The 21,479-nt window shown below is 41.2% G+C and overlaps 2 protein-coding genes across 3 annotated transcripts; both read left to right on the top strand.

Moving 5' to 3' along the window:
• The first annotated feature begins 967 nt into the window (after positions 1–967).
• Positions 968–13,499, top strand: pcsk1 (proprotein convertase subtilisin/kexin type 1). The gene is made up of 14 exons (XM_030729342.1): positions 968–1,383; positions 2,337–2,441; positions 2,538–2,660; positions 5,592–5,738; positions 6,575–6,651; positions 7,253–7,341; positions 8,271–8,443; positions 8,589–8,801; positions 8,886–8,986; positions 9,101–9,334; positions 10,413–10,570; positions 10,654–10,787; positions 10,951–11,112; positions 11,358–13,499. Exons 1-14 carry the CDS (start codon positions 1,195–1,197, stop codon positions 11,778–11,780), a joined length of 2,328 nt encoding a protein of 775 aa, XP_030585202.1. The 5' UTR covers positions 968–1,194; the 3' UTR covers positions 11,781–13,499.
• A 2,893-nt stretch (positions 13,500–16,392) lies between these two features.
• Positions 16,393–19,142, top strand: LOC115780608 (globoside alpha-1,3-N-acetylgalactosaminyltransferase 1-like). 2 transcript variants are annotated; one of them, XM_030729885.1, is made up of 3 exons: positions 16,393–16,776; positions 17,140–17,202; positions 17,531–19,142. In XM_030729885.1, the coding sequence occupies exons 1-3, from the start codon at positions 16,743–16,745 to the stop codon at positions 18,487–18,489; spliced, it is 1,056 nt and encodes a 351-aa protein (XP_030585745.1). In that variant the 5' UTR covers positions 16,393–16,742; the 3' UTR covers positions 18,490–19,142. The 2 variants fall into 2 exon arrangements, with proteins under 2 accessions (XP_030585745.1, XP_030585746.1); XM_030729886.1 differs by having other exon boundaries at positions 16,420–16,508.
• The last annotated feature ends 2,337 nt before the right edge of the window (positions 19,143–21,479 follow it).

The following is a 21,479-nucleotide window of genomic DNA, read 5'->3' as shown; positions in this document are numbered from 1 at the left end:
TTGCTTTTGAAGAGGAAGAATAAAACTGTACTTTATTGTCTCTCGAAGGAGAACTGCTGCATCAAATCAAACTCAAATATTGTACAATTGTGAACGCAATTTGAGCTACTTTATGCCTACAATAAAGCTATAGATATTACTATTGTTTACAGCCATCTTTATGTAAAAGGGTGTCCACCTCCACCAGCTGCAACATTAATTGCTACTTATGTATCAGTAATTACATTCTTATTATGTAAGATGATCTAATGTAATGTTCAGCTAATAAACATTTGTTGTGTTACTCTAAATATAATATTGGAACCATGCCTTCAGCTGGTGGAAGGACCATTTTTGCCCCCATAGGTAGCTCTGTACTCGCTTTAGTTTTGTCATCTCGTCCCCCTGACGTGAATCAGTGGCGTGAGCGAGGAGCTGTCCGAGGTGCTGAAACCTCTCTCTCTCTCTCTCTCTCTCGGTGGCGTGACCGCAGCCTGGGGAAAACGGGGGCAGACAGATTGGGATGTTTCGTATAGAGACAGATTTCCTTTACCCACGTTACGAGGTGTAGCACAAAACAGACGAAGAAAAGCACAGTCAGGTTCTGGGGCTATCTCACGCAGTTTTAAATGGAGGATTCGTGAAAGAGGGGCTGCGGGGACATTCGCCTCATAAGAATAAACATCAGTAAGTGAGCCATCTTAAAGGGATTATAGAAGACTTCTGTTATGGTTGTTTTCTTCCCGGTGTCTCCTTTTCCTCTTCCTTCTCTTCCTCTAGGGAAAAAAAAAACTGTGAGATATTTTTAGTCCGATCCCCCCCTCCTTTTTTTGAGTTACACCCTCTGAGACTTGCACTCATATCCCACCAAAGGTAGACGCCAAACTGACGTCAGAGCACCAGTAATTTGACGTGGTATCACCTCGCCGCCCTCCCTCCCCATTCCGACCACACGCACACCCATGCAGCGCACAAGCCAGCCCTCCCCATCACCAGTATTTCCTCTCCTTGGCGGACCAATAACGCGCAGTTTCAATCTCCCTCCATCTCAGCCAGCGGTTTCTTCAAGAATTAACTTAAAAAATAAAAATAAAGAAGCTTTATTTGTTATCACTACACGACATTCGTATCTTGGAGTTTGGGGGCTGTTTTTTTCATTGGAGGAAATCAAAGCTCTTTGTAAATATTTTCTTCTCTGGTTGAATTTTCTCTGACATGGAAGTGAGATGTCGTCCGGCGGTGATGTGCTGTGTTTTTGCCGTCCTCTGTTCTGTGTTTCCCCGGTCGCTGGAGTTTTCTTACGGGGACAGACAGTACCTGAACGAGTGGGCAGTGGAGATCCCAGGCGGAGTGTCCGCTGCGGAGGCGATCGCCAGAGAGCTGGGCTACGAACTGGTCCGACAGGTAGGCACCAACGCCCAGCATTAGCAGGCATGAAGGAGTCTAAAATAAACTGTGTATTGGCAGTTTTCGGATTTTGGCATGACAAGAAGGAACCGTGGAACCAGTACAATATTTTTGCAGGCTCATTTTAACTAACAAACATTTTAAATAACAAAATTTAACAATCAGCAAACCTAAAGCAGTTGGTCGAATGGCTCATGATACGCTAATTAAGCACGGTGCCTACAGTATAGGCTGTGGGTTGTGTTTGAACAGCAGGCCAGCTCTATCAGCTATTCTGTTTTTCTTGGTAAGATTAGATTGGAAGCTTATTGGTTTTGTGATTGCCCTAAAGCACACACTGCATTTTCATCAACCCGGGAAATTATAGGAAAATTATTTAATATGACTCACTATGACTCACTGTTTACATACTTCTGATAGCTGATACCTGGGGGTCTGGTCTTAATTTCCCCGTTAGATGCGTCCCTGCTTTTCCTGGTATTGGAGGCTGACTAATTCAGACTTATGAAAACATATTACAATCAAGTCTGAATTATAAATTTCTTTGTTGTTTGCATAGCTCTGCCTTAGTCAATCACTAAGAACAGCAATGGTCCATGATTGACTCATCTTCCAGGTGTAATTAATTTAAAGTATAATTTTTTACTATGTGCATTCAATAAATTTGTCCACAGAAGTTTAAAATAAATACATCCATCCTTGTTTGAAAATAAATGTGATTGAGTCAGACATGGAGTAGTACTTATGTGATTAATACATGCTTTAAAAACCTTAAAGATTGGTGTAATGTATCCAAATGTTAGCTTCCACAGCTGTATGCCATTTTTATGCAGGCATTGTGTTTTATTTGTCTCCAGTTGGAATCATTGCAAATTAAACCTGTACACACACTGTATCACAAGCAAAATAAACTATCACTCCTATCTCACATCTTGCCTTCTTCTCTTCAGATTGGGGCCCTGGAAGACCATTTCTTGTTCAAACACCGCAGCCATCCTCGCAGAATGAAACGCAGCTCCGACCACATCACCAGGCAGCTGTCGGAGGATGATCGGGTGAGTGATATCTTATTTAACGACTGTCTTTATCCTGTCTCACCTTTAAATACTGAGAAATAAATCAAATGCCATCATCTATCTGTATATGTGTAGGTGTTGTGGGCTGAACAGCAGTATGAGAAACGGCGCACCAAACGAGCGTCCCTCAGGGAGTGCAGGGACTGCCCGGTGGACAAGCTTTTCGATGATCCCATGTGGAACCAGCAGTGGTACCTGGTGAGTCCCCAACAAGGCTTGAACACAGCTTAAAAAGCATGTAACACTGAATTGAGCCTCAAAGTACAAAACACTGGAACATTTTTTCACTCACTAGAGTGCTTTAAATCCCAGATCTGGGTTGGCATGCACTCTACAAGTCATATGTTGTGTACTTTAGGTCTGGTTTGGCCTTCTGTTTGCATGCACTCGATCTGTCTACCCATGAGACATATATACCAAAGCCCTGTGAGTGCTGGACAGCTCCTGACAATGTCCTCACAGGGCCCTCATGCTTTGAGAGGGAGATTAATTAATGAACATGCTCAAAATTTTGGCTCTCTGGGCTGCAAAACAAACAGCAAATACTTCCGTTTTTCCCCCCATAACCTCTGTCCAAAGAGTAGAGACAAACATGACAACAGTGAAACAATACCATGCTATCAAGCAGTTCTTGCCAAAGGAGCAATTTGCTTAATTGGTTATCCAGTCCCTTGTGTAGATCAGAGGGATGGAGAGACTATAATCCAGTAGGATGGCACAAGCATTAGGTCTCAATTTACCCTGAATTGGATGTTTTAGCCTTTTGAGGCCAAGTAGTAGCATAGAACAGTAGCTTGTCACAGCTGTACATCCCTTTACAATTTCATTACTGCCATATTCACATATTCATGTAATGGGCATACATGGATACACTTAAACCATGGTTGAATGCAAAATGGTTTCTTTTATGGCTGCATATATTCTTATAAGCTTTTCAGAACACTAAAATATAATTAAAAAAAGACACAAAATACATTAAATAAGACACATTTTGACTGGACGAAATTCAGCTTTCCTTCAAAACGAAAAATGAATTTTTCAGACTTATTTTGTTAATTTTAACTGATTAACTGAGCAGCTGCTACTGATTTAAACCCAAAAGGGAAAAAAGAAACAGTTTTCAGTACAGACCTTTTAACATGATAAAGTAGGTAAACACAGATGTCACTGATCGTAATAATTAACCAACCATACCCCTTACATTAAAGTGATTAGCAAAACTGACTTTACCTACTATCCTCTGTCAAAATGGCTATATAACCATGTGTTGCATAAGTGCTTCTGTGTGCATTTAGGGTGAAAGAACTCGAGAGAAAGAGATACGCATTACACTCGGTCTCGACTTTTTTGCACCTGCACTAACTGAACATGAGTCACACGGTTGTGCAGAATAAGGAAACAAATTGAGATGAATCATTTTTGCCGATGAGGGATGATGGCACTAATGGAATTGGCCTTAAAGTGCCACTTAGTGTATTTCCACATCAGCCCATGTCTCTGTTACTGCACAGCCCACAAGTTATTTCTCCTCAAGCATCATGATTTATTCACTTTCTCCACTCAGCACGGACAAAAACAAAACAATGGTCTCAGGCATTATAGTATTTTTTTTTTAGCTACACACATACACACACACACACACACACACACACACACACACGAATGCACACACACGCACACACACACGCAGGCACACACACACACACACACATATATAATAAGCAAAAAAGAGCACTGAATGGTAATAGAAGGTTTCAGTATGTGGTTAAAGCAAAGAGGTGCGACAGGTTACAAGATTTGATGATGACTGATGCTGGAGTTGAGGTGGAGCTGTGTGGCAGAAGCAGAGGCCAGCATAATGGCAGAGGAGGAGAGCAGGGATGAGTGTCGTTATCTGTCGTGAGTGGGTGACTGCCTGAATTTAATCAGAGAGTGACTCATGCTTGTAGCCTGAAATTCCTCCTGTCTGCATGTGTGCGTGTGTGTGTGTGTGTGTGTGTGTGCATGTGTGTTCATGTGTCAGTCCATATTAATTATGCATCAGGAAATCTTTGTTCTCTGGCTTGGGTGTTCTTATTATATATGTGATCAGTGCGGAGAGACTTGAGAAAGCTAAAGCTGTGTTTACCATTAAAATCACTGCATGGCGGACCACTGAAAGACCCCCTCAGCTACTATCAGCATCAACAAGTGAGTCATTTTGGTCACACTAAAACATGCAGTGTGTAGCTATGTGCTATTCTGGGTGTGCAAGCCATTCTGACAAACTGCAAGTGAAAAATATTGTGTAAAAGTGTGACAGTCGTTGTGTATTTATACTGAGATTTGAGTTCTATTCACTGTCAGTTGAAACCGATGATCCAGAGAGAGAGACAGAGAGGTACAAGAAGTGAGAGGATGGAATAAAAACATGGAACTGAGGTGGAAGTTGTTGTTGTTGGTGGTGGTGGTGGTTGTGGTTGGGGGGGGGGGGGGGGGGGGGGGGGGGGTATCACAGGGATGAGTCACATCTTGGGGTGGCGTTCTGCAGTGTCTCTGCATAATGCACAAAGAGCAAAAGAGCAGAGTTCTTTTTTAGGCTTAACTGTCTCCAGCTCTGAATCATACTCTTCCCAGAGCAAACAGGCTTCAGCCCTGCTCCCTCTCGCCCACCCCCTGCTGATTTTCCATTTAAAACAGGCTTGGTGCACTCCACACTGTGTAATATTATATAGCCTCAGAGCTGGATTTCTAAATAATCTGACAGGGGGATTGAATGTGTGTTGAGGAAGAAAAACTGTATGTTGAAATGCTCTTCATCTCTAGATGTTGTTAGGTATTTTGAGGGTTAGGCTAATCAGCAGAGTTGCTGTGTTTCAAAACACAAAAGCCTGAATTATATGACCTTCTTGTAGCAATCTGCTTTCAAGTGGCCAAACAGTGAGAGTGAAGTAACAAAGGAAACGCCGCCAGTTCAGTAATGAATTTCTGTAAAGGTCAGTGGAAGAACCAGGAGACCGAAGGACTTTGGCTGACCCTTATACGATAACACTTTAAAAGCCTGACTTAATGAGGTGGTCATAGATATTTCTCACATAATCTGGCTTGAAATTACACGTGTAATTTTTTTATGCTGTCCCTGTCTTCCAGCAAGACACGCGGACGTCCTCCTCGCTGCCGAAGCTCGACCTCCACGTGATCCCCGTGTGGCAGAAAGGCATCACAGGGAAAGGAGTGGTCATCACTGTTCTCGATGATGGGCTGGAGTGGAACCACACAGACATCTACTCCAACTACGTAAGACACCGTTTCCATGGAGACAGCCTCCGTAGTCTGGGTCTGTCGTTGCCATAGCAACGCTGCTGGTGACACCTTGCAAGGCAATTCATAAAGGCCGTATTAAATCATCTATATGATAATGTCTATCTCAGAGGAGATTTATGAGTTTTCATTTCTAGATGCAAAATGGGCATTTAACTGTGATGACGGTTTCACTGTGAGTGACTACACTCGCGGATGCAACATTTGAAAACATTTGTCGTTCCTCCATGAATGTTTTGACTGTCTCGTAATTACGAGCTGATGAGAGCGAGGATGACTGAACAGAAGCTCAAAGAGGTTTCAATTTGGCATGGTTTCTCATGTTGAGAAGAACTCTAAAAGCTCCATCTGTGGTTTGGTTTCAAACAGTGCTGCTGCGCTGAGAAGCGAGCACCAACTGCATGGCTACAGCAAAAGAATGAAGGCGGAAGAGAGAGGGACTGAGGGAGGGAAGAAGACAAATGATGTATGACAGGGGTCATCCACAGGGCTGATGGAAACAGCTCCCGCTGTAATCAAGTTAACAATGGTTAATCAACGAGGATCAATCAAGCGAGATGCTCATCCTCAACATTTTGGGCACATGAGCGGCATGCATTTGCATTCCTTAATGGCTGTCAATTTTAAGACGACAATCACAGACGTTAAAGCTGTTACTATGAACCAGAAGCTGAAAAGCACCTAAAACAGCTCAGTTTGACTTCTCTTTTAATAGGAGAATAATTTGTTTAATTGACTGTGGTTGTACAATACAGAAAAATGATGGGAATGAAATGATGTTCCCTAACTGTTTTCCTTTGTCACTCGTACAGGATCCAGCAGCCAGCTATGATTTCAACGACAATGATCCCGACCCTTTTCCCAGATATGACTCCACCAATGAAAACAAGTATGTTTTAGCATAGTAATATTCTCATAACCTAACCTGTCTTTTTTTTTTTTTTTTTTTTTTAATAAAATAGAAACAATTCTGCCTCTGGTGTAGTAACAAGTAAAGCCTTTCCATAAACAGAGTATTTCTGCAGATGCTTCAGGTAAGTGCAAGAAAATTGGAAAAGAGTCCTCACACTGGAGCTCACTTTATTCCTGTTAAGGTTAACGATCTATGCTCTGCCAGCTGCCACACACACATGCACGTCCACACACTTTACTCTCTGCCAACAACCCCGAGCTCCATTGTTATCAGGATACTCCAATCCAGTTCAAAGCCTCCTGGGTGAATAAGAGGCAATCAAACAAAAAACACCTCTGTTTTCAGATGATGCAGATGACCCTGTCATCACAAACAGTAGCTTCTGCTCTAAATATGAAATTCAATGAGATAGGTTATGTAACTAAACAAGGTAGTGGGCTCAAGTAATGAGTTTGCTTTCTTTAAAATAACAAATTAAATAACAGTTCAAATAACCACTTCCTGCATTATTTTCTACAAAATAGAGAGGTTTTTTTTTCTTTCTTGGTTGTCAATCAAGCGTGTCGTTTCTTCTCAGGCATGGCACTAGGTGTGCTGGGGAGATTGCTATGCAGGCGGACAACAATAAATGTGGAGTTGGAGTGGCCTACAACTCGAAGGTTGGAGGTAAGAGCTTTGTTCTGTTCTGCTGTAGGGGGGGGGGGGGGGGGGGGGGGGGGATTGTAGAGCGCCTCCTCCTCCTCCTGCAGCTCTCCCCTCTAAGAGAGGGGACAAGGTTCATGAGTGCCAAGTGTTGACATTTTTTTTACACGTAGGATTCAAACATCATCCTTCCAGATTAAAATCTTTCACCCTTTGTGCACACTGTATCCTATTTGGGCTTTTTATTTTTTACTTATTTATTTATTTTTGGCTCTTTAGATTTCGTAAAGCTACACTATGTTGAGAGATTAAGGATTTTTGTCCAGTGACAGCAGAAACATGTTGCCCAGCTCAGCTTTAACTATGCATATTTATTCTGTGGAACCACATCATACAGCATCTTTAGCTTTGTGTGTAAAATAGATACTTGTACCGAAAACAGTAAATAAAAATTTGATGACAGCAACACATCTCAAAAAAGTTGGGACGTTTACCACTGTGCAGCAACCCCTCTTCTTTTTAGTGTTTTTAACCAGGATACAAAAGAGCAAAAATTGATGGAAATATTGATTTTAGATAATCTGGCTGCATGTCCGGGGGTTTGTTGTTTTTGTTTTATTTTAAGCATGTGTGGAGGAAAGACTTCCTAATGGAGGCCTGATTTTGACACCAGATGGTTGCATAATGTCAATCTCCAAAATTACTGAGCTCCAATCCACTGAAACAACGATTTGCATATTAAGGCAAACAAATAAATAATGGGCTCCTAAAAGCAGTAGCATCTTTGAAATCTGCCCCTAATGAGAAGAGTTGTATTTATAGCAAAATAAGTAAAAAACTTTACGTTTCTTTCTTTGTTTTAATTCAACCCTAATTAATAGCCTGAACTGAACCAATAGTGAGCCCAATAGTTTGGACACTGTGCTCTAACCTTCCCGTCTCTCTCTGCTCAGGTATTCGTATGCTGGATGGGATTGTGACTGATGCCATCGAGGCGAGCTCTATTGGGTTCAATCCGGACCATGTGGACATCTACAGTGCCAGCTGGGGACCTAACGATGATGGGAAAACAGTGGAGGGCCCTGGTCGTCTGGCACAGAAAGCTTTTGAATATGGCATTCAGAAGGTAAATTGGTAGCTTTTACTCATTTGACATTCCTAATGGGAGTTGTTATGTGCAGCAGAAAGAGAAGGTGATTGAAGACAATCAAGGCAGTGTCTCATACAACAGAGCATGCAACATTTTCTTTTCTTTTTCATGCCTTTTGTAGGGCCGTGGCGGGAAAGGCTCTATCTTTGTTTGGGCATCAGGTAATGGCGGCCGCCAGGGCGATAACTGTGACTGTGACGGCTACACAGACAGCATCTACACTGTCTCAATCAGCAGTGCCTCCCAGCAGGGCCTGTCCCCGTGGTACGCTGAGAAGTGCTCCTCCACTCTGGCTACAGCGTACAGCAGTGGAGACTACACTGACCAGAGGATTGTATGTAACTACACCTGATTGTGTCTGCATTTTGTTTTGCCATATATAAGGTCATCTTATGGTTATTTGTTCACTTTGTTTCAGACGAGTGCTGATCTGCATAATGAGTGCACTCAGACTCACACTGGAACTTCAGCTTCTGCCCCACTGGCTGCTGGAATATTTGCCCTGGCACTGGAACAAAAGTACACAATATTATTTGATATCATTTAAAATATATTCATGCCATGTGACAGCGTAAGTATTACTATATTATTAAATACTTACTAATCTGCCTCCTTGTCCATCTTGATGCTCAGTCCTGACCTTACCTGGAGAGACCTGCAGCACATTGTGGTCTGGACCTCAGAGTTTGATCCTTTGGCCAATAACCCTGGCTGGAAGAGGAACGGAGCAGGGCTGATGGTCAACAGTCGCTTTGGCTTCGGCCTTCTCAATGCCAAAGCCTTGGTGGACCTTGCTGACCAGGCCACTTGGAAGCATGTGCCAGAGAAGAAGCAGTGTATTGTCAGGGATGATTCTTTTCAGCCAAGGTGCGTAAAAATTTTATATATACTTTTATTTTTCCAAATTAATGACAGCAATAGGAGAGGATATGTATCTATATTAGCTGTATAATAAAATGTGCACACTTCTGGCACTCTCATACATGAGGTTGTAACTAGTATATACCGAACACGATCACAATTAAATCCATGACACAATCCAACACTCATTTTGAAAAAGTATCTAATTTTAGATAGAGAGAGAAAGCTTTGTTTCATTTTGCCCTGACATTTTGAATCCAACAAAGCAAACAGACAAAACCATCTGTGTTATTAAAGACGCATCTGTTGCTTTTTGATTCGAGTCATGAGAATATTAAGTCTTAAGCCCAAACGCAGGAGATTTCTTTGCAATGAAAATGAATTAAAGCTAGTCTTTTGAATTTTATGTCAGTCCTCAACTATGAAAGTGAGTGTAATTACTGTTTGGTAAACAGTGGGATTAAATAACCATATATATATATATATATATATATATATATATATATATATATATATATATATATATATAGATAGATAGATAGATAGATAGATAGATAGATAGATAGATAGATAGATAGATAGATAGATAGATAGATAGATATCACACTGTAACACCAAGAGCAGCCAAGGTCAGCTGATCTGTGTCTTCCTGAAAGTGTCCGTTCTGCAATTTGCTTTGGATTATGAGACTCAATAGCACCCAGTTTCCCCATTACCTCGAAACATCCATGTTTAATCCCAGGGATTTAGCTTTACATTTCCATCAATGCTTAGTGGGCTACAACCCCCTCCAGCTTTATGCCAGCTTGAACACAGAAATCCTTTCATTCATGTCTGGGAGAGATGGGGATTAGCTGTTTTTGCAAATGAATAAGCAAAGGTTTCCAGAGCTGCATATGCATTTTATATGTGCTTCTGATTGTCTGCATTGACTATACAGTAATATGCAATGGCAGTGGGGTGTTTTTGTTTTTTTAAATCAGACCTACCCAAAAAAATGAGAAAATGTCATATACAATCAATTTGTGTTGTCACGAGGAGTTGTTTATTGTCTTATTCACTGCTATTTTAATGCATCCCACAGGGAACTAAAAGCAACAGGGGAGATCACTATAGAGATTCCAACAAAAGCCTGCGCAGGGCAGGACAACACTATCCGCTCACTGGAGCATGTGCAGGTGGAGGCGAGCATTGAATATACCAGGAGGGGGGACCTGCACATCACACTCACCTCTCCAGCTGGTTAGAGACATGCACACAAACACAAATAAACACGCGAGCAAAATGACAAAGCTCTCAAATAATCCCTTTGGATTTTCCCTCAGGCACCAGCACAGTGCTGCTGGCAGAGCGAGAGAGGGACACATCCTCTAACGGCTTCAGAAACTGGGACTTCATGTCTGTCCACACATGGGGAGAGGACCCTGCCGGTACATGGACCCTAAAAATCACAGATACTGTGAGTTATACATATATATGTATATTATGATGAAAAATACATGTAGTCCAAATATAATTTTCACTGTTGCGTATATTAATTTGTTGAAATTGTAAGCCAAAATGTTGGGGTTTTTTTATATGTTATATATGTTTTTTCAAACCAACCTTATTCCCTTTCACAGTCTGGTCATATGGAGAACAAGGGTCGGATTCTGAACTGGAAGCTGATCCTTCATGGAACATCAGAGAAACCAGAGCACATGAAGAAACCTCGAGTGTACATTCCTTACAATGCTGTGCAGAATGACCGTCGTGGTGTAGAACATATGGATGACATGATGGAGGTGAGTACAAGTCTAGTATAATTTAAAACTGAAGGTGAATGCCTGCAAAGGTTTGGATGCTAAACTGACTACGTCTGCAATCCAGTGATGCAGGCATCTTGTCCATATCTGCAATTTTTTTAAAAAACATTTTCTGCTCCACGAAAACCAAAACCTTAGATTCACTTTCGCAGGATTATTCTGGTATGACAGTTACTGTCATGATCTAATGGCTCGTCTCCTCACTCTTTCTCCTGCTGCTACAGGAGCCAACACAGGCCCACCAACCTCAGAAGACTGAGAATGCTCAAGCCTCTCCCCCTTCTAATCCCGAGAAGGAGCCCAAAAAAGCATCAGTTTCACCCTCCTCTCCATCGCTGGCTCTGCTGCGTCTCCTGCAGACGGCCTTCAACCGGCAGACCCCGGCACTACAGCAGCCTCAGCCCGTAGCCAGGACCTGGAGGAAGCAGCAGCAGCAGCAGCTAGGCCAGAGCTTCTCTCCTTCTGCTACAAGACTCCCACCTCAGAAGCTGTACCAGGCTTTGGACATGATCAACAAGTACATGAGCCCTGAGGACAGCGTCTACAATGATTACAGTGACGGCTTCTATAGCACCAAGCCGTACAGGCACAGAGATGACCGTCTGCTACAGGCCCTGTTTGAGATGCTCGATGATAATCGCAAGTGAACATCTGGCAGAACAGTGAGGAGATCCAAGTGGAAGAGACTGAAAAAAAGAAGGCTGAGACCAGGCACTGGGAGAGGAGAAGTGAAGATTCAGAAAAAGAGAACTCTTCCTGTTCTGTTTGTTCCCCCAAAATGCTGCATATCTGACCTATTAACCTTGATTTGCCAGTCAACTTTTGTAAACCAACATTTTAATTCCTTCATTCAGTGCAAAATGTCCAAATGTGATTCAAAATATGGGCTTATTTAAACCATCTCTGCTATATCTCCATGTAGTGAAAGTATAAAATCATTTAAATCAGAAGAAAAGTGGGGTTGGTGGCGGTGATGGGGTTGATGGTAGCCTTTTCTTTCATCTCTTTACTGCCCGCTGAAGCATGCCACCTTTAGAATCTAAGTTTTGTAATAGTATCTATATATTATCTATATATTATTTAGAGACAGATAATGTAAAATGGATTTGAAATCACTTGACATCTAAAATCTCTACATTTGAATTCAAAAATCAAATTTCTCTTTGGGTTTTTTTGGGGCATTTGTCAGAAGTCCTACTGTAGATGGTTTATGTGAGTGTCTTTCACACTATAGCTTCCTTTATTTACCATAGAGGACAAATCGATCTTAATAAAATGACATAAAGTCACTGAATTCAATTCAGCCTGCAATGGAAAATGAAACTAAATTTTACCTTGATTAGTCATTTGAAAAGGTTTAAAAGTGTCAACAAAAGATCTATTCTCAGGGTGTCAGCGAAGCTCAAGAGAGGACTTTTCAAGGTATTTAGAGAACTGCAGTATATTTAGTGGGACAGATTATTTACTATAAAATGATTAAAAATGATACAATATTACTAACAAAGCATTAAAAATAGAAAACATTAAAAAAAAAAAAACCTTGATAGTAGCAAATGACTAAAAGAGCACTGGAAAGCTTTTCAGTTGGAACGAATTACAGAATCTTCTTGTGCAATTTGTCTAATTTTGTATAATGCTGCATTAAATTAAATATTTTTCTATGGATACCATATAGGTTATGATATAATATATAGAGTCTCAAAGTCTTTAACTATTTATTTTCTCGTGACACAGTTATAATTGCTACAGATGAGCACTGCCAGAATCCTGCTCTTACAAAGCTACAACAATTGTGCAAAATGTTGTTTATTCATATTTTGTAATATGCCAACTTCAAACAGTTCTGTGAATCCTGGACACATTATTTGCATATGAACCACTTGTCGGGTGTCATACGATATTATTTCATCTATTACATTTCAGAAACTGACCAGAAGCTGTGTAGAATAGAGGCTCTGCAGTACAACTCTTAAGCACATTCATGTTGAACGCCTTAATATCTGCTGTAATACATGGGCCTACTCATTTCCATATGGTGTAAGTTGGTTTAAAGATGCTAATTTAAGTGTTTATGACATGAATAGCTATGAAGTCTCTACGCAGAGTCTCTATCGTCCAGCTTGGAGCTGCCTGCCCCACTTCTCTGCCAACACAGTGACAGGAAAAAGATGATGTTTGGAAAAATGCTTCACATGCACCCTGTAATTTAGCCATTCTTTAGTGTAGCCTGTGCTGTTTCCTTTATGTTTTTGTTTTTGACTGAGAATTCAGTCCAAAGTTGTTTACACAAACCAATATTATGTTGCAATTTCTGTATGGGTGTATAAAAAAATAATAATAATTTATCGTAATAAACTGCAAAGTAACTTCTTGAGTCTGTTTGAGTTTCTGGTACTATGTTTGGTCCGCCTTGCTAATACCAGGTTGGATCTCCTTTTGCCTTCTAAGCTGCTTTAATTCAACAAGTTGCTGGAAACATTCCTCACACATTTTGGTCCATACTGACATGATAGCATCACACAGTTGCCGCAGATTTGTCTGCTGCACATCCATGATGCCACTCTTCCATCCCGCCACACCCCACATGCTTTACTGGATTGAGATCTGGTGACTATAGAGGCCAATTGAGTACAGTGAACTCACTGTCATGTTTAAGAACCCAGTTTGAAATGAGCCGAGCTTTGTGACATGCCATCATCAGAAGATGTGTACACTGGTCATAAAGGGATGGACATGCTTCAAGACAAGACTCAGACCAAACAATGTTGCTCCATGTCATGAATTGAAGCGCAAGGAGGGAGAACCCAAGTGCAGACACGCAGAAGGCAACTGAGGTGAACCTAAAGTGAACCGTTTATTGTAGGATGATAGCAGGTACAATATACGTGAAACAAAAGATATAACTGGGAACAAAAATGATCAACTACTGAAACCTTAAAACTAGAGAACACACTAGAGCTACGGAACATTGGGAAGGCAAACAGGGACATAAACAGGGATTAAGGCAGGGGCACAGGCAGGAGCATAAACAGATGTTCTGACAAGGGACAAGGGGAGACTGAGACAATAAATACACAGAAGGGAAATTAGGGGAGGACAAGACACAGCTGACTGAATCACTGCAGACAAGACACAGGAAACAAAACTAAAAGCAAAGCACAAGGAGCACCAGCTCTCAAAGTAAAACAGGAAAAGTAATAACTAAATGGGGAAGACATGGATACACGAGTAACAGTTTTAACACAAGAGGAAGGGAATACAGAGGGAGGAAATAACCTAAAGTGATGGGAACCAGGAACAAACTAAGTACACTAAAGAGAGAACACATGAAACAAGAATCAATAGAATATTTAAACAACAAGAAAGTTCAAAAACACTGGGAAACTGAACGAGGACCATGACACTCCAATCTATTATTGTCAAATTTTGGTGAGCCCGTGTGAATTGTAGCCTCTAACAGGACTGGTTTTCTGCTGCTGTAGCCAGTCTGCTTTAAGGTGTAACGTGCTGTGCATTCAGAGATGATCTTCTGCACACATTGGTTGTAATGAGCACTTATTTGCGTGACTGTTGCCCTCCTATCAGCTCTAAAGCAATTGGGCCATTCTCCTCTGGCTTCTGGCATCAACAAGGGATTTTTATCCAGAGAACTGCCACTCGCTGGATATTTTCACTCCAGAGATGGTTTTGCAGGAAAATCCAAGTAGATCTGCAGTTTCTGAAATAATGAGACCAACCCGTCTGCCACATTCAAAGTCACTTAAATCCCCTTTCTTCCCTATTCTGATGCTCAGTTACAATTTCAGCGGGTTGTGAAGAAATTTAAGCAATAGGCCTACAGTGCAAACATACATAAATAGTTACCAGTACAGGCATTTATGGCATTTATGAATCAAAGACTCGCTTGATGAATTTCCTTTTCAACTGAAGTCAGTACTTTCAGGTGCTCCCTTATTTTCCAAGGGGAAACATCTTTGATTTGGCACAGATTTCACAGCAGATGCCAGAGTACATTAGCTTGTGACACTGGGTTTGTGTCTCCTCCTGTAATCATACCAGGGGTGGCTGTGGCTCAGGAGGTAGAGCAGGTCATGTGATTGGAAGGTTGGTGGTTTGATTCCAGTATGCATGCCAAAGTATCCTTGGGCAAGATATTGAACCCCGAGTTGCTCCCGATGTGACAGAAAGCACTTAGATCTAGAAAAAAAGTGCTTGTGTGAATGTGTGTGTAAACAGGTGAATGCAAATGTATTGTATAAAGCACTTTGAGTGCTTGAGTAGAAATGTGCTATATGAAAAAACCAAACTCAAACTCTTAGTGTTTAGTGCTAATTGGCAAACTTGAGCATGCTAATTCAAAATGTTCTCACAAGCAACAGAGAAGCTTCAAAAGTTAGATATATTATTCTTTAATATTATTTCCTGTGTTAAAGTTATTCATCAAAGGTAACTAACAATTGAGACACATGTTATATCTGCAACTAGAAAGAATTTGTGTAGTATTAGTAAGTTGTCTGTGATTTTAAATGTACATAGCGATCATTCTCAGTGTAAGGACCAAAGCACTCTCTGCACTGGAAATAAAAATAATTTCTGTGTTTCTGTGGCCAAAAATCTCACAGTGAAAGGTTCACACAGTAATCCCAATTAGCTGAGAAAACAAGATCTGAAGGGAAATTAGATTTCCATGCAATATCTGACTTTGGGCGTCTAAAATGTATAATTTGTTTTAAATGAAATAGATGTTCTGATTATCCTAATAAGTACTACTCTGTTATTTGCACTGAAAAGGGGGTCCCTGAGCTGCATATGTACAGTGCCCAGATTTATGTGCTAAACTGCATAAACAAGCATTAAACCCATAAGCAGATATTTGGTTGAGTTACTTTATAATAACTCTTTAATTGCTTTTTATTTATATGAGAGTGACAATAATTGATCTTACTGGATGATACTCTTTCTAACGTCTGAAGTGTGTTTGACATGCAGTAGCTTCAGTAATTGTATTTGATGTTGAATACTGCCACCTTGTGGAATAAAAGAGTAAAAGAGGGTTTAAAAAACTTGTTGATGCCTGCTCTATAATACGGTGTGTTTTTCTCATCTGTGCAATACTTGAGGTGTATAAATGAAGCTGAGAACCTTTTATTTGGAGAACCTTTACTGTCTACGCATGGGCAGAAGGAAAGAAGTGTCTGTGTAACGCTACCTTATAATGTTTGGGTTTTTTTCCCTTGTTTTGTGTCTTACTCTCCTCCCCTTATCTCCTCCCATTTCCCTCTGTTCCTTCACATCTGGCTGCTTTGGTATTTCTCCAGAAGAAAATACTGCAAAAAGCCTTGAAGAATAATGCAAGAGGGGGAGCGTGATCTAAGGTATGTGAAGAAAAGGGAGCAGAAAATTTTGTAAAAGCAGCGAGAGAGAGAGAGAGAGAGAAAGAAAAAGAAAGATGGGGAAAAGTGAGGAAAAAAATCACTGACGGAAAACAGTGAGTTAAGCAGCAGATTTCCAGGAAGAGTCGGAACGAGCAATAGAGAAACAACAGAGAGCGACAAAAATTGTGTCCTCGGAAAAAAGCTCTGCGTGTTTATCCACCAGCAGGTCACAGTATGGCACCGTTTCCTTTCTGCAAGGCGTCATCAGGTTAGTGCAGTCTCTATGACCACTGCTCCACCTCTGTGACTCCTCTCATATCTGGTTCTTTATGCTTGAACTCTCACTGATCTGTGCTGTATTCATACACGCTAAAAACTCAAGTTACTTTTAAGACAAGTAGACGTGGATAGAGTGAAGCAAAATGGCGCACCAAAACCAAAACTAGTGTTTTATTTTTATTCAAAGGTGAACAAAATATCCAGGAGGACAAATTAAGTTTCAACCCTGTTACATGATACAACACAATGTTAGTTTTATCAGATGCAATTCTGTGTATTGGCTGTCTTTCTTTGTAAATCTCTGTCATTGTCTTTTCCAGTCGCTGTAGCTGTGTGTTTGTCTTTCAAACAGGGCCGGTTAGAGTGAGCAGACTAAAACTACTCCTGTGCTGTTTTCTCCTGTGTCTTATCATCTGTAAGTGCACAGAATAACAAGTTCGGCTCGACCTCTTTGTGTCAGGACGCTGCATGCACCTAGAAAAGTATACAGTAGAACCTCATCTAGTTTTACAGTAACCTCAACTGAGCTGCGTGTTTAGTAAAACATATGCTTTTGATTACCATACCTCTACAGAAAAATATGCTTTTGCATTTTGATTCACTTGGAACAGATTGTCATAAATCAATATCTCCTCTAAATATTCCACGCATGGTAAAAGTTACAAAGTAGTAGTATATAAGATCAGCTGTGTACTTCACAAAAAGTGTCAGTGTTTAAAAGAGTTCTGGTGTTTCCTCCTTAGACTACCTTCATGGACGTAAAGCTGCTCTCAGTGTACGCTCAGCTCATCCTATATTTCATCCCATGGGAATGGACAGGGTAAGAAAAGTGACAGACATGGCAGTGGTCAAGGAAGCAGAACCGCTAACTCCTGCAGAGACACCGTGGGGTGCTCCTTTGGTGTGGGGTGACAACCATAACTCAGCCCGGCGCAGGGCTAAGTTTGTGCAACGGGGACTCCGCGTAGGTCTGCTGGCCCTCGTGGTGGGGACTTACGCCCAGTTCATCAGGCGTTTCCTCTCCTCAGCTGAAACCCACTTTCTTCCTGGTCAGGTGGTCACATACTACATTCTCACAGATAATCCCCGTACTCTGGATCCCCCCGTCGAGCTGGGGCCTGAGCGAGAGATGAAGGTGGTTCCTATTGCCGAGTTACCCGGGTGGGAAAGGTTGGCTCATCGTCGAATGACCCTGCTTGCCGATGCCATCAGAGACCCAATTGACAGTGAGGTTGACTACATCTTCTGTGCCGATGTTGACCAGGAGTTTGTTGCTCCTGTGAGAGAGGAAATCCTTGGAGACCTGGTGGCTACACTGCACCCAGAACTCTTTGGGATGCCAAGAAATGCTTTCCCCTATGAGGTCGACGAAGGATCATCAGCTTATGTGGAGGAGGATGAAGGGGACTATTACTACACCTCTGAGTTTTATGGCGGGCTGGTATCTGAGATGTACAAACTGGCTCGCGCTTGTTCTTTGCTCATTCTTCAGGACCAAGCTAACAGTATAACAATCAGCGGCCTAGAGGAGAGCTACCTGAACCGCTACCTGATTGACCACAGGCCAACCTGCGTGCTGTCTCCAGAGTACAGCTGGTGGGATTCTGACCTGGCTGCTCATGTGCCTGTGCAGAGGCTAGTCTCCTTGGGAAGGCAATGTGAGTCTTATGATAATAAGCAGAGAGAGAAACACAAATGTTGAATTAAAAAAAGGGAAAGACAGGAACGCTCTGCTAGTCAAACCCATAAATGTACATGAAGGACAATTGTTGTGTTACAAATGGTCAACCTTCAACAAGTGTTGCTATGATAGGACAGGAGATGGAGAGAAAAGATAATGGAGAAGTTAACTTCACATTTTCCATGTAATTGTTTGTTCTATAAGCCAATAAATACAGCCTGCAATCACGCTAAAGCAAACTGCACAATCTGCACTGAATTAAAGATCCATCTGGGTGAACAGCGATTCCCTGCACCCCCTATCTCAGCCACAGCAGACAAAAAGAAATTGACCTGTCTCTTTAAACGAAAGCCCTGTCCACTCCATTAATGTCAGCCTCAGAGATACTGCTCCATTGGCTTTGTGGTCAGCAGTGATAAGAGTCAACAGTGTAAGTGCACACTTTTCCCCACAGTGGCCAATCATTAACTAGAAGAGCTGCTGTTTCAAGGTTTTTAAAGATCAGGTGGCTGAAAATGGATCCAGCAGGATGTTGTCCGACCAAATTACATGTGTCTAAATGTGAGTTTCGTAAGAGAAAAATGTTTTTAAAATGCTTCAGGGTGTACTGAAATTTCTACTATAGGCTGTTATCTTTTTTTTTTTCTTTTCATTTAACACTTGGAGTAAAAAGCAAACTCAAAGGATCTGATAGTGGTTGTTTTGTGTTGTCTGTGGCTCGGCCTCTTTTTCTCTCCTGCATACACACATGAATACACACACACACACCTTCACATTCTCACTTTGCTTTCTTTTCCATGTGTGCTGTGTTTTAATGGGACGGTTAAACAGCAGCAGATGGTTTCTTCTCACTGCCAACAGAATCTGTCCTCGGGGCCAGACCGCCACGTGGAGTGAAGTTGAAGGTGGACTTCAAATAACCTTGTGATACAAACCATCACGGCTTGTTACCTGAGTGCTTTCAGGTTCATTATTGGTATTCAAATTGGAACGGAATTACTCAGCGGACTGTAAATGTCTGTCTCATAACACCCCGCTTTCACATATCGACATATGCATAGAGCACAATGCGATTTCCAGCTGCAGAGTTCCTTAACATCTGGGGCTAGTTTCACTAAGATAGACTGACTGTGGCTTACATCTAAGTAGTCAAATTAATGTACTGAAAAAAATGTTTTAAAAAAACTGTCCCACTCTTTACCGTCTTGAGTAGTTTTTGTTTTTTACCACAGCTACTGCCATTAACTGTTACAATGCAAACCTATTTCTTCTTTGGCTCTAAAAAGGGAAAATGTATAATTTGATGAATCTGTACTGCCTTCACTAGATTAGCATACAATCACCAAAACTACAGATCAGCCGAAAATATCTTTCTGAAACCAGTCCCTGCTATATTTTGCTTAGAACACCTCTGTCACTTACGGTATAAAGGGTTTGTTGCTTAGGTTGCACCCCTTTTTTGTGCCACTATGCAAAGCAGGTTAAAGAATTACTGGTTTAATTCATTTCATATGGTTTACTGGTAGCCATAGAGAGCATATTTCCAGCACAACCTAAAGCACAAAAAGAGACAACACGGAAATCACTCATGTGAGAATAATACAAAGTAGGGTTTGAACTGATATTCTTCCTTTGCACTGATGCAAATTTACTTGTTTAAATGTTTAAGTTATCTGTGGCTTGCATTTTCTTGGCCTCCCAGGCTTCAATCCGTTATCTCTACAATGACTTTGGCGAGTGACTCGGTGAATGATGAGGTTCCTCTTGCCATATATCAGTCCTGCATATTTTTATCACAGGGATGATGTGGAAAGTGTGCATAAAGACAAAAAAAACTGACGTGTGATCTGGTATCTACATGCCCAGAATTGTAAAACTAAGAGGCTCACCCAGCCACCACGTGTCTGTGCTAAAGGAGAAATCTCAAGCATCTGGATAAAATCCGGCCCAGGATGTTGCTGTGTGGCACTGCATCTCGGCTTTCCTATTAGTGTCAACTACAATTCACTTACGAAGTAAGTTAAACTGCTGGAGAACACCTGATGATGGTGCAACAAAATATTTCACATAAAAATTAGAGCTTTGACAGTTTAGTTCTCCAGCTGCAGAAATACTTCATTCTGTTGAAATAGCATCCCAGCAGGCCAAGATAAGTTATCACAAATCATGGCATTCTCCAGCCAACCTGCCATTTGATTTTTGGGGTTTTTTTTTTTTTGCATTTTTGGCCACAGCAGCTTTTATCAGCAGTGGCGGGAGACAGGAAACGGGGAAAGATACAGGGGGAGACATGCAGGCAAATTGGCGACAGGCTGGAACTTGAGTCCGCACCGCAACGTGGCATATGTAGGTGGTCGCCAGCTTCACCACCAAGCCACCCGGGCACCCCAACCTTCCATTTCTTTAACCAAACTTGCATTTTATTTCTTCAGTCTGCTTCTCTGTGACAAAAACATTCATACTTGTATTGCACACATTATTGACAAACCACTCAGCCGTCAGTGTTGATAGAAAGTGCGATTAATAGTTCCAACCATTAACAATATCTGCATTTCTTCCTATCATATAACCACAGGTAAAGACTGGGCCCTGAACAGTTTAGTGAGTACTAACACTACTTGATGGTGTTTTATTCATTATCAGTATAGTAAAAGATCACATGAGAAGGATTCAAAGGTTGAGGAGCGAAACAGATCCTCTAAATGTAAACCCTTTGATCTATACAGAATAGGAGCATCTTTATCACTGTTATTGATTCTAGGCTCCAGACTCCAGTCACTAAAACATTTACCTCTGTTTAACATCAAAATTGGAGCCTGGCCAAATCATACATTCATTAATAATTGACCTCTGCACTTACTCTGCATCATGGGTAAGATAGAAGAAGTTCCCTGATACTACACAATGTTGTCATGTAAGAGTAATCCAGGAACAAAAGCAGGAAGTGTGTGTGTGTTTATATATATATATATATATATATATATATATATATATATATATATATATATATA

Source organism: Archocentrus centrarchus, chromosome 5 (genome assembly GCF_007364275.1).
Source record: "Archocentrus centrarchus isolate MPI-CPG fArcCen1 chromosome 5, fArcCen1, whole genome shotgun sequence".
Lineage (NCBI taxonomy): Eukaryota > Metazoa > Chordata > Actinopteri > Cichliformes > Cichlidae > Archocentrus > Archocentrus centrarchus.
This window is presented reverse-complemented; position numbering and strand designations above follow the sequence as displayed.

What these genes read in the sequence shown, in the direction of transcription:
- LOC115780608 (XM_030729885.1), top strand. Translation starts at nt 16,743, where the DNA reads ATGGCACCGTTTCCTTTCTGCAAGGCGTCATCAG. An exon ending in TTTCTGCAAGGCGTCATCAG is followed by an intron (nt 16,777 to 17,139) that starts GTTAGTGCAGTC and finishes TCTTTCAAACAG; the next exon opens with GGCCGGTTAGAGTGAGCAGA. An exon ending in TCTCCTGTGTCTTATCATCT is followed by an intron (nt 17,203 to 17,530) that starts GTAAGTGCACAG and finishes TTTCCTCCTTAG; the next exon opens with ACTACCTTCATGGACGTAAA.
- pcsk1 (XM_030729342.1), top strand. Translation starts at nt 1,195, where the DNA reads ATGGAAGTGAGATGTCGTCCGGCGGTGATGTGCTGTGTTTTTGCCGTC. An exon ending in GCTACGAACTGGTCCGACAG is followed by an intron (nt 1,384 to 2,336) that starts GTAGGCACCAAC and finishes TCTTCTCTTCAG; the next exon opens with ATTGGGGCCCTGGAAGACCA. An exon ending in GGAACCAGCAGTGGTACCTG is followed by an intron (nt 2,661 to 5,591) that starts GTGAGTCCCCAA and finishes CCTGTCTTCCAG; the next exon opens with CAAGACACGCGGACGTCCTC.